We start from the raw sequence: 12,120 nt of genomic DNA on the forward strand, positions 1-12,120 counted from the left end.
TTTTTTTTTTTTTTGAAATTGGATTCCATAATCATATAATAATAACTTCTTGCTCAGCAAGAACTGTTTCAATAATACAAACAGGAAAATCTGTAAACCAGATCTGTAAATCATTTTGATGCAAACCCATTTTTGCGAGTTGGTGTGCAGCCTCATTGGCTTCACGACGCACATTTTGGACTTTCCACATAATTCCACACTTCATCAATTCTTTTGCATCTTCGATTATCTGTCCTTGAGGTCCCATACTGATTTCTTCTTTCGTCAGTGCTTTCACTACTTCTAAGGCATCCCCCTCTAAAATGATCTTCTGCCATCCCATATCTTTGCCCAATTCAATTGCTTCTCTTGCCACTAGTGTCTCTGCCATCGCTGGATTAGAAATGTGGTAACGTGATCCACATGCCATTGCTACAACTGATCCCCCATAATCTCTGGCTATGATTCCCAAACCTATCTTTCCATTGGTTTTATCCACCGCCGCATCCCAGTTAAGCTTCATTGTGTCTTCCGGAGGTTTCTGCCATCTTTCTACAATGTGTTGCCTACCATTAGTCCTGGAACACTGTTTCTCCTCTCTGCATCATCACATGCTTCCACTTGCTCTCTTGCCAACCGCACTAACGCTGATGGTGATAAAAATTCCCCTCCGAACACCACCTTATTCCTACGTAGCCATAATTGCCTAGCTACTGTCACCATGAGATGCAGTTCATCCTCATCCAACCTCTGCAAAAGATTGTTTAAAAGGTCCAAAAATCCTACTTCTCCAATATTACACTTCTGTAGCTTACCCTTACATTCAGCCCAAACATCCTGGGCAGAGGGACAACTCCATAAAATGTGCCCTGGTGTTTCCGTTTCCCTTCCACAAATGATGCAAAGAGGATCTGGTACTGTTTTTTTTCCGATACAACTTGTCTCTAGTCGGCAGTATGTCACTACACGCTTTCCACAGAAAAAATTTGACGACCCTGGAACCTTTTATTCCCCAAATTTGTTTCCATAGAGCTTTTTTCTAGTGTATCAACGAACAACTACCATCGTCTCTCCCAAATCTCTCTGAAGCCAAATGATATGCACTGCGTACAGTGAATAACCCATTCTTCGTATGCTCCCAAGCCAATCTATCTGTCCCCCTTCGAGGACTTACCCCCATACTACAAATCATAGCAGCTTCCTCTACATTGAAAACCTCTTTCACTAATGATAACTTTAAATACAAAACCATAATAATAGCATTAAAATAAAATAAAATACAATAATAAATGAGTAATGCTATAAACAACTTATTTTTTTGGAATCCATCGGTATGAGAAAATTTTTCACTTGCAAAAAGTGGACCATCAAAAGTGGTCCCCCATTCACTTTTTGCAAGTGAAATTTTTTTTTTTGATCAGGATGGATTTCTGAAAAATAAGTTGTAATAAACACACAATCCTTACAACATTTTAAAGAGTTTGTATAGTTGGAACTCAATATCCTTTATTGCATGCTTTCTAATGAATTTATGAAGAGTCATAAATCTTACTACGATTTTTACTTATTTGATTTTTAACAAATTATATAGTAGAAAGAGGAAAAATCCACAGTTAAAAAAAAGAAGAAAAAAAAAGAAGTAAAATAAGAACAATTCAACCGAGAAAAACAAATATGTTCTATAAACAATTCATAAAAAAAAGTTGAAGGGAAAATCTGACAAACCCATATCTAGCCCGCGTATCTATGCTGGAATTTCAAATACCAAAGGAATAAAGTATTATTTTTGATTATAAGGGGTTTATATAGTGTTTAGCACAACCAGAAATCCAAGATAGAGATAGGGATAAAAAATCAGTGGAAAGCATTCTTCTTAATTCTTATTAATTTTAAAAAGGCAACCTCCTTTTTTCTTTTTCTTTTTTCATATTAACAAATAACAGTATTCACTCTTCTCCTAAAATAATTCAAAACTCTTCGCAACTTTATATCACACCAATCTCAAAACTCTGTACTCAGTATATCAAAACTCTGTACACTGTACTTTGTATATCTTTTGTCTGTTAATTTCCCGCGTGTCTGTTTCCCTTCTTTTGACATTATCCTTGTACAGAAATTATATATCCTCACACACACACACTTGTGAGATCGAGACCCTGATGATGTTTGCAGCGAAGTTGCCAAAGCCTCCTTCGGGAAGGCCTCTGATGATGTTTCACTTCCATGGTTTGATTCCTCCCATGTCCTGGTCGGCTCCAATCCAGTGCCAGTGGCAAAAGTGTCGATTGCAAGGATTTAGAAGTCCCTCACACACACACGCAGAGATGGCGGAGGAGAAGCAAAAGTGGGGCGGCGGAGGAGGAGGGACGGTGGTGGTGGTGGTGGTGGAGCCAAAGCCAAGGAAAGGGTTGACTTCTAAAGTGGTTGACTTTGTGGAGAAGCTGATCGTCAACTTCATGCACGACAGTACTTCTCAGCCTCTACACTATCTCTCCGGTAACTTCGCTCCGGTTGTTGAAGAGACCCCTCCTGCCACCGGCCTCCTTGTCAAAGGCCTCCTCCCGGTGTGTACAATTATTTGTCTAATGCTAACAATACCCAATAATGTCTATATGTACGTATGTGCATGAATTGGGTTGAGGGTCTGTTTGGTTTTTCAGGAAAGGGAATTCATTTTATGGATTGCTACTTACTAAGTTTCTTAATTTACCAAACCAAACAGAGTGTTATATAGTTTCATTTTGGTATTTGTGGCAAACTTTTGAGATGTTTCTACGTATGAATCGTATGATATATTATTGTCTTAATGTCGGAATAGCACAAGTTTGATTGCAATCAATGGCCAAGCCCGGATTTCTATTCATAGAAGACAAGATTAAAAAATAGATCGAGTTAAATAAAAATTAATTAAAAATATTATAAAATATAACTAATCAAATAATTATTTTAACAAAATTTAATCATCGTTTAATACTAGTTAGCATGTTCGTTGAACAAGACTGGATTAAAATTCATTTTTTCTTCTTCATATTATCTTTGTGAGAAAATTATGAATAATCGATTGGCAATATCTTTTTAATTTGTAGATATATTATTCGGATTTGTTCTTTATCATTAATGTGATAATAATAATTTTTTTTAAAGTAAGAATTTACTATTCACTAAGGGCATGTTTGTGATTGCGTTTGATGGGTTTAAAAGTGCTTTTAACACTCAAAAAGTTCGTTTGAAGAAAAAACTACTTGTTTTGTAAAAAAAATTAAAAACGCTTTTAAGGATTAAAAAAGCCTAAAAATTGCCAAAAAACATTTTTAACAAAACTTTAAAAATGAATCTTTTACCCAAAAGCTGTTTTTGACTTAAAAACTCTATTTCTTAAACACAATCTCAAACAAGTTTTAAATCTAGCTCCACATGAGCTCGCTTTGAATCCTGCAAAATTCTAACGTTTCCCACCGCAGTGTCTATTTGTGAACCTTTTTTATTTTTTTATTTTTATTATTATTATTATTATTATTATATATATATATATATATAAAAGGGGAAGAAAATGAGATTTAAAAAAAGCTGCTCTAATAACTTCAACAAAATGAACAAATGACTTATAATAGTAGTTAAATTTTACTATTATGAGGTAGAATAATGCCATAAAAAGGACCTAAGTTTTTCCAAATATGATGTATTTTTTAAAATTATTATTAAATTTAACATTACTCTGAACTATTTTCTTTTGCCTTCAATTTTTTCATCTAGTGTACAGTAGTCCTTTCGCCTTGAGGTTTTTTGCATGCCATGATCTCTTTGTAAAGATGTATTTTATCTATTGCTGGTGAGGATAGCACCCATAACATGGAATGTTAAATGTTTATTGCAGGACTGCTTAAATGGAGTGTTTGTTAGGGTGGGTCCAAACCCAAAATTCACCCCTGTGGCTGGATATCACTGGTATGTGTTTCTGCCCCTCCCTCCTCCTTCCTTTGCCCTCCGGGGTTTGGGGGGTGGGGGGGATTGGTTTAGAAGTTTGAGCTTTTTACTTCTCATGAATGAAATGAGTTATTAACCAGGTGAATATTGCTTTTCAGGTTTGATGGAGATGGGTGGGTAATGTTCTGTTTCCTTTATTCAAGCAAGTATTTCGTTCAAGTTTTCTTGAAGGAAGAATTCAAAGATATCACTTCAATACCCATTTTTTTCCTCTGTAGAATGATGCTATTAATGTTTCTCTGTTCGCCTATTATGTCAGTGGTAATCGGCTATTGAAAGGCCTAATCTTTTCCAATTCCATAGTAATTTTAAAAAACATAAAAAATCAATTGGCTGCTCTGTTAAATTTGCAATTAAATCAGTTGGTTTACTCACTCAGTAAGTGCTTGTGTATTCAACTGTGATCATCTGGATAATATATCAGCAGTAACCAATAGTGACTAGTGAGGTGTCAATCTTCCTGAATGATCTATATGTTGGCTATTTGTGAAGTGAACTCTTGTTGTTCATTCATTTGGCTTTGATCTCCGGTGCTTAGTTATCTACCAACTTTTGAAAATTTTCAGTGAAAGCATGCAGTTCATTCTTTAGTCTTCAAAATCATTTGGCTTTAATCGTCATACTAGCTTCTGAAAATTTTTGCCGAAAGACCTTGATTTTCCTGACTCAACTGCAGTTGACAGTAGAGAAGAATTAATAATTTTTCCATAGGTTAAAACTACACAATTTAAGTTCTCAAGGAGGTAAACAATATATATATATATGCATTTGTTTTCATGTTTTCCAGTCCACCTCCTTGAGGTTCCTTCTAATTAATGAGTTAAATATATATTAATAATTTCTTAGACTTACCCTGGTCTTAGAGTGAAGCATATTGGTGAAGAAATCTAATAAAAAACAACTGTGACCAGTGGACAGTAGTTAATTGTTTATAAACCATCCTTGCTATTGTCATGTTATCTGATTCTGTTGTGCGTTCTACAGCCTTTGAACTTTTTCTTTATATTTTTGAGAGTCGTGACAGTTGTTTGGAACCCATTAGAGAACATGAAAATAGCTAGCAAGAAGTGATTTAGATTATCTCTCTAACTTTGCAGCATGATTCATGGTTTGCGCATCAAATATGGGAAAGCAACCTATTTCTCCCGCTATGTAAGGACATCTCGGCTTAAACAAGAGGAGTATTTTGGAGGTGCTAAATTTATGAAGGTATACCCTTAAGTCATAGGTTTCTTTTTTCTTCTCTTTTCTAGTTTGTGAACTTTACTGTTAATGAGGGTCACAAAAGAAAAAAGTTTGTGATGGATAAAGGGGGAAAGGTAGTTGATGGTTGTAGAAATAAAAATCTCAAGAGTAGATATGTCTTATGCTATATATGTTTGATTTGGAGATCCCATTTTGAACATCATTTTCAGATTGGAGATCTTAAGGGGCTGCTTGGATTGCTTATTGCGAATATGCAAATACTGAGAGCAAAACTCAAAGTGTTAGATGTTTCATACGGAACTGGAACAGGTAAGTGTAGTCTAGTATTTTTGCTCCAATGTAAAGATTCTGCTGTGATTGTGCAAACAACTCTTCTAATACAGTTAGAAAAACAATATTCCTATTTATTATTCTGTTTAGAATTTTACCTTTTTTTTTTTTTTTTTTGTATGTTACCTCGTCTCCTATTTCCTGGGTAACTAGTATGTTTACTGATTGGCTGCCAAATTTTGCTTAATATAGTGTGGTTCACATGGTTTGTGCTTCTTTTAATCACCTATTGTTTCAAAAGCATAGGTTGATGAGAAATTGTAAGTTTAATCATTAAATTAATATTCTAACAGTTCCTCTCATATGTGGTCCCAAACTCCGTGTAGTAAGTGTAACCTAACACATATAATTCAACAATTCTTTTCTTTGACTGAGTCAAAAACAAAAGCTTTATTTTAAACCATTATTTGTAATGGGTAAGATTAACTTGATCTTCCCAAGTCCAACCTTTCCCCACCATTTTGTTTTCTTCGGAGAAAGTGAGCTTGGCCCATAGGTAAGGGGAGGAGATATTTGAACTGATGACTTCACGAATTGTCTGGAGTGAATACACATTTATACTACTTCAACTTGTCCAAGTGCAGCAAGTGTATGTCTGTATTGTATTGTTTGTATTGGGTATGTCTCACATATTTTTTCCTGTTTATGTAATCCTCGTGTGAGGTGCAAGACACTAACTGTTTGTCACCCACTTCCAGCTAATACAGCTCTCATATATCACCATGGGAAACTTCTGGCACTTTCCGAGCCAGATAAACCATGTAAGCTTGCCTTCCTATTTTGTTTTTACTTGTGAAATAAAAATAAAAGGGTTACTTATCAAAAAAATAAAAATTAAAGGGTTGGGTTTTCTCTGGATTGCCATTGATTAGAGAGCCTAAGTAATGGAGAATGTTTCGATATATCTCAATTAGCATATATATGAAATTTTCTTTCTTTATTTCTGGGTTGCATTACTTTTGTAATGCCATGATGATGAAATTGTTTCTATGGTTGGGCAAAAGGAACGACAGAGCAATGGCAATTTGGTTGGTGTTGTATAGAACTCTACCAAACAATTTGCAGCAACTTCGTTGCTTCTAATGTGGAATTGAGATTGTTCTCATTGCATTATTTAGATGTCCTCAAAGTTTTGGAAGATGGGGATCTCCAAACACTTGGCATGCTGGATTATGATAAGAGATTGACGCATTCTTTTACTGCTCATCCTAAGGTTGACCCATTCACTGGTAAAGACATCCTCATAAAAGAATTTATTAAGCCATTGTAATGGAAGAGTTCCTTTTAACTTGCTGCATCCCTCCATGCAGGGGAGATGTTTACATTTGGTTATTCAGATACACCACCATATATCACTTACAGAGTAATTTCAAAGGATGGCTTCATGCATGACCCAGTACCAATAACAATATCAGAGCCCATCATGATGCATGACTTCGCCATTACTGAGAACTATGCAATTTTCATGGATCTTCCATTATATTTCAGACCAAAGGTATTGTACTTGAAACTTGTTGCTGCTACAAATTTTAACTTTGTACAAATTACCATGATATTGAATAAATAACTTCGGCATGTACATTTATGAAATATCACTCTAAACAACCCATAGCTAAAGGAGGCTTGGGGGGTTTAAGTTAACTACACCAGTAAATTTTGTAACAAACTTATGATAAAACTCACCTTGAAAACTTGCTTGCAAGGGGAGTGTGCCCAAAAACTTACATACACATAGTTAAGATTATATTTAACCAATGTAGAACACTTAGGATTGTAATATACCATTATGTTCCGCAGCCAACGTCCTGTTGGCCCATCATTTTTAGCTGGGTGACTTCACAGACCCCGTCTTCTACAAATAACATCCCTCCCTTGGTTACCCTCTTCATGACTTGGCCACAAAGCCGCAACTCATTTGATCTCATGCTTCACAAGCTGGGTTTGATCCCATATACGATGTAGTGGTTGCTCTGATACCAAATTTAACAAACTTCAGGTTAAACTCACTCTTGAAAATCGGCTTGCAATGAGAGAGTGTCCTAAAGCTTACGTATAGCATTGTTGTTCATCATTTTAATCACATCAAATGGAACTTCAAATAATTAGATTTTGATGTTCAGGAAATGGTCAAGGAGAAGCAGCTGTTATTCACATTTGATGCAACGAAAAGAGCTCGATTTGGTGTACTTCCTCGTTATGCAAAGGATGAGCTGCTAATCAAATGGTTCGAGCTTCCAAATTGCTTCATATTCCATAATGGTGTGCTTATTTCCTTCAGAGTCCTTTTTTTTAGTGCCAGAATGTCTTTAAATTTATATTGTTTACTTGACAAAGTTTACTAATACACAGAGGTAAAATTTAAGTAGTAATAATACTATAGGTGTACCCAGTCAGCTTTCTAATTAGTTTTAAGATTCCATCTCTGCTTCTGGTTATACTTCATTGTGGAGACTCGAGAGCATTAATTGTCAATCGAACCAGCTTACCCCTCTTTGAAATTGATGCAGACTATTAATTATTAAAGTTCTGTGTACATTATTTGCATTAGACTCTTTTAACTCTGGGGGTTGGCTACATGAATCTTTTCATGCCAATCAAGTTCTATATGTGACATCTTTTAACCCCATGGGGTTGGCTCAAGTGGTAAGGGTCTTATCCTTTGTGGTAGTCCCATGAGGTGTAAGGTTCAAATCTCATTGGGTGCAAACAATTCCCTGGGGTTAGCCCGCCGGCGAAGTCGAAATATTACCAAATCCTTGTGGAGAGGGCGCTTTCCACAGGTCCAAGGTTTACCTGACATTGTACACGAAGTGGTCCTACCTTGGAGGGGTTCCTTGTCTACCAAAAAAAAAAAATGTGACATCTTTTGTTAAATCTCTTGGGCTCTATCCTTGATGCCTGAACAGCCTCCTCTTTCTTCTTCAAGCCTTAACAGTTCTTTCCCCATTGATCCTTACAATGATTTGTTGACTGATAGAAAGGGGGTCATTCTCAAGTGCTTAAATTTTCTGAAGGAAAGAGTTTTCTTCGATACATTTATGAGTTAACAAACTTTGATATTCTTTTGAGTAACTTCTCAGGTAAAATTCTTAGAAATTTTCATTGATACAAACTTTTGTGACATCTTCCTTTGTTCTTTATCTTGAAACTTGATGCTCATGTCCACGTCTACAAAACATAGATTAAAAATGAAGATGATGCATATATGTTGACTAGAGACTTTACTTCGTTAAGCTTCAGTTTCCCGTCAGAAATTTATGCTTGTTTATTTCTAGTGTTCTGAATTTGCAGTTCATCTAAGGCTCCGTTTCTTTCGACGTAAAATAGTTTCCGTTGGAAAATATTTCAGGGAAGTCATTTTTTCTGAAAATGTTTTTTGCCAAAAACATTTTACAGCGTTTACCATGCGCATGGAAAATCAATTTTTTTTAATATATATATATATTTATTTATTTTCATTAAATCATATTAAACTCTAAATTACGAAAATGTCCTGACCAAGTCTTAGAGGAGTTCAAACCGAGTCCCGCAAGGGCCACATTGGGACTTACCCAGGACCCGCCCAGACCCGCCTAGACCCTATCAGGACCCTGTCAGGATCAACTCGAAAATCTAGCAGAACCTGTCCAAGACCCGACAAGGACATTTTCGTAATTTAGTGTTTAATATGATTTTGCATACACACCAAATACCGGAAAATGTTTTCTGCTGAAAACATTTTCCGACGTTGGGGACCCGACCAGGAGCTGCCTAATTTTCCGTACATGCCAAATACCGGAAAATATTTTCTAAGAAATCATTTTCAAGGAAAATGTTTTCCGCCGAAAATATTTTCCCCCAAAAATATTTTCCGACGAGTCCCTGTCAACTCCCGACAAGGTCCTAGGCGGGTCCTGATCAAGTCCCGGCGGCGTCCAGGGCGGGTCCCAATCAAGTCCCGACGGGTTCCCGGGCAGGTCCTGGTTAAGTCCCGAGTTGGTCTTGGTCAAGTCCCGGGCGGGTCTCGGGTAGGTCTCAATGGGGTCCCAAGCGGGTCCCGGTCAAGTTCCGGGCAGGTTCGATGGGGTCCCGGGCAGGTCTTGTTCAAGTCCCGGGTAGGTCCAGGCAGGTCCCGTTCAGGTCCGGTCGGGTCCTCGGTAGGTCCCGAGCAGGTCCTAGGCGAGTCCTGGTCAAGCCCCAGCGGGTCCGAGCGGGTCCCGTTCAGGTCTCGACGAGGTCACGAGCGGGTCCTAGGCAAGTCCCAGTTAAGTCCCGGCGAGGTCCTAGGCAGGTCCCAAACAGGTCCCGGTGTGCCCTGGCCGGTGTTAACAGGGTTCGTCGATTTGAGAATGAGATGCTCAAAATCAGAAATGGTTTACGGTTTTCAAAACCATAAACCATTTTCCGAAAAATAAAGAAGAATTTTCGGTTAAAAAGAAAATATTTTCCGTTGACCACTATTTTAAGTCGTAGTAAACACCATAAAATGCGAAAATCATTTTCTTAAAACCATTTTACGTCAAACAAAACGAAGCCTAAGATGAATTGGCCCTCTGAATGCTATTATAATTTCATAGAGCCGAAGCTGCTGGTAACTCTAGAATTAGTTTTATAGTCTCTATTTTGGTCAAGTCAACCTGGGGTAGCAAGATCATCCATTGCCATCTACTGAGCTTTGGCTGATTATACTTTGTAGATTTGCAAAGTTATAGCCATGTCGGTTCATGATTAAGCTGTAGTGTAAGTTAATTATGTCTTTTCATATGTCCATTCTGACCCTTTTAGTCACTTCCTTTCACTAGCCAATGCTTGGGAGGAGGAGGATGAAGTTGTTCTGATTACTTGTCGCCTTGAGAATCCAGATCTGGACATGTTCAGTGGAATCGTCAAAGAAAAGCATGAAAACTTATACAACGAGCTGTAGGACAACTTTTTGCCCATTTTATGAAAACGCAAAGCTCTATTCTTGCCTAGGTGTTTCTGACAGTTACCATTCTTTTCAGGTATGAGATGAGATTCAACATGACAACTGGTCTAGCTTCACAGAAGAAATTATCAGCATCTGGGATAGAATTTCCTAGGGTGAATGAGAGTTACACTGGCAGGTATCCGGTATCCTTCAACTTTTGTTGACAATTTTCAATGGATCTATTCAAGATTGCAAGAATGCTGGTTCTGGAAGCGGATAAGAGAAGCTAGATGTTCTGAAGCTTGTTTTTGTTTCGCAGTGTCCTTTCATAATGTTGCTAGCAACCATGCATAATTTATATTGTTCTCTTATGTATTCCTATCATACGTATTGTACCTATGATTTTGTGGGTAATCAGGAAACAAAGATATGTTTATGGAACCACAGCTTACAGCATTGGAAAATTCACTGGGATTATCAAATTTGATCTGCATGCTGAACCAGAGACTGGAAAAACAAAGCTTCAAGTTGGAGGAAATGTTACAGGCATCTGTGTCATGGGACCTGGCAGATTTGTTTCTGAGGCTATATTTGTCCCTCGTGTGCCTGGCATTACTTCTGAAGAAGACGATGGCTACTTAATATTCTTTGTACATGACGAGAACACCGGGTAATACTTTTCTCTCTTACACCATTGACAAATTTAATTCCTTTTTAAATACTATGTACAATTTTATTTTATTTTTTTTAGTTTAAAGGAGCTATATAGTTAATAATTAGTCCTTTTGATCAAATGAAGCTCTTGACAATGCGGATACAATCTCAAGTTTTCTTCTTTAATTCTGCAGAAAATCATCAGTGCATGTAATTGATGCAAAAACAATGTCAGCTGATCCTGTTGCAGTTGTTGAGTTACCCAACAGAGTTCCATATGGCTTCCATGCCCTCTTTGTGTCAGAGGTTAATTCTTTCTTTACATTTCTCTCTGTTACTCTAGAGTTGAAATTAACTTCAAAGTATTTGAATCAATGAACCATTTTGTGATCTAGATGAGAGCATTGTCATGCTGTTTATTCCTAACTTCATTTTTTTATTCCCTATTTTTTCACTATAAAAGCTGCCTTGTTACACCCCAAATTATTTTTATTTCAATTTCTTTTGGCTTATGTTTTTCAGTTTGCTCACTTTTTATTGTGGAGATTCTAATTTTAGTTCTGATTTTGATTCACAGGACCAACTTCAAGATCAAGCAAAACTCTGATAGATTGTTGGGAACCGCACAATATATTTGAAAAAGAGAAACTGGAACTGAAGGCAGATCCATGTAAATTATACTTTTGATATCTCTTTGGTAGTACTTTCCCCATGTTATCTTTCTTCCCCAAGGACCATAGGCATCTCAATGATATTTCTTAATTGCAAACATATGATAATTGAACTGGTTCCCAACCAAAATTTATCTTTGAGAAGAAAATCTTGTCTATAAAAAATGGTGTTTTGCATCTATTATGATCTGATTCTCTACCATACTTGAAAAGGAAATTTTTCTTGATCCCCTGTCACTGTCAAACTGTCTAGCTTTGAGGATATAACACGTGTTGTCATAGCACTTGTTCTTCATTGGCCATCTAACAGTATGAGTTCTATATTTCGAGAGATGGATGCGATAAGGAGTTCTTAGGCTGCAGGGTGGCTATCATCAAGGGTGGTGTTTCAATAGCCCAAGGAAGTTT

The 12,120-nt window shown here is 36.9% G+C and overlaps 1 protein-coding gene across 3 annotated transcripts in view; it reads left to right on the plus strand.

Annotated features, from left to right (window-relative positions):
- Positions 1–11,872, plus strand: part of LOC132181416 (carotenoid 9,10(9',10')-cleavage dioxygenase 1-like) — a 14,642-nt gene extending 2,770 nt beyond the window's left edge. Inside the window, exons 1-14 of one of the 3 annotated variants that reach the window (XM_059594632.1) lie at positions 3,711–3,757; positions 3,854–3,924; positions 4,062–4,080; positions 5,061–5,172; positions 5,379–5,478; positions 6,198–6,260; positions 6,618–6,728; positions 6,810–6,994; positions 7,620–7,758; positions 10,281–10,398; positions 10,482–10,583; positions 10,806–11,057; positions 11,236–11,347; positions 11,619–11,872. In XM_059594632.1, coding sequence (XP_059450615.1) covers positions 3,864–3,924; positions 4,062–4,080; positions 5,061–5,172; positions 5,379–5,478; positions 6,198–6,260; positions 6,618–6,728; positions 6,810–6,994; positions 7,620–7,758; positions 10,281–10,398; positions 10,482–10,583; positions 10,806–11,057; positions 11,236–11,347; positions 11,619–11,648 — 1,404 coding nt within the window. In that variant the 5' untranslated portion in view covers positions 3,711–3,757; positions 3,854–3,863 and the 3' untranslated portion in view covers positions 11,649–11,872. Of the gene's footprint in view, positions 1–3,710; positions 3,758–3,817; positions 3,925–4,061; positions 4,081–5,060; positions 5,173–5,378; positions 5,479–6,197; positions 6,261–6,617; positions 6,729–6,809; positions 6,995–7,619; positions 7,759–10,280; positions 10,399–10,481; positions 10,584–10,805; positions 11,058–11,235; positions 11,348–11,618 lie in introns of those variants that run through there. The other 2 variants (XM_059594627.1, XM_059594641.1) reach the window with 2 other exon arrangements.
- The last annotated feature ends 248 nt before the right edge of the window (positions 11,873–12,120 follow it).

The sequence above is a fragment of the Corylus avellana genome, chromosome ca1 (genome assembly GCF_901000735.1).
Source record: "Corylus avellana chromosome ca1, CavTom2PMs-1.0".
Classification (NCBI taxonomy): Eukaryota; Viridiplantae; Streptophyta; class Magnoliopsida; order Fagales; family Betulaceae; genus Corylus; species Corylus avellana.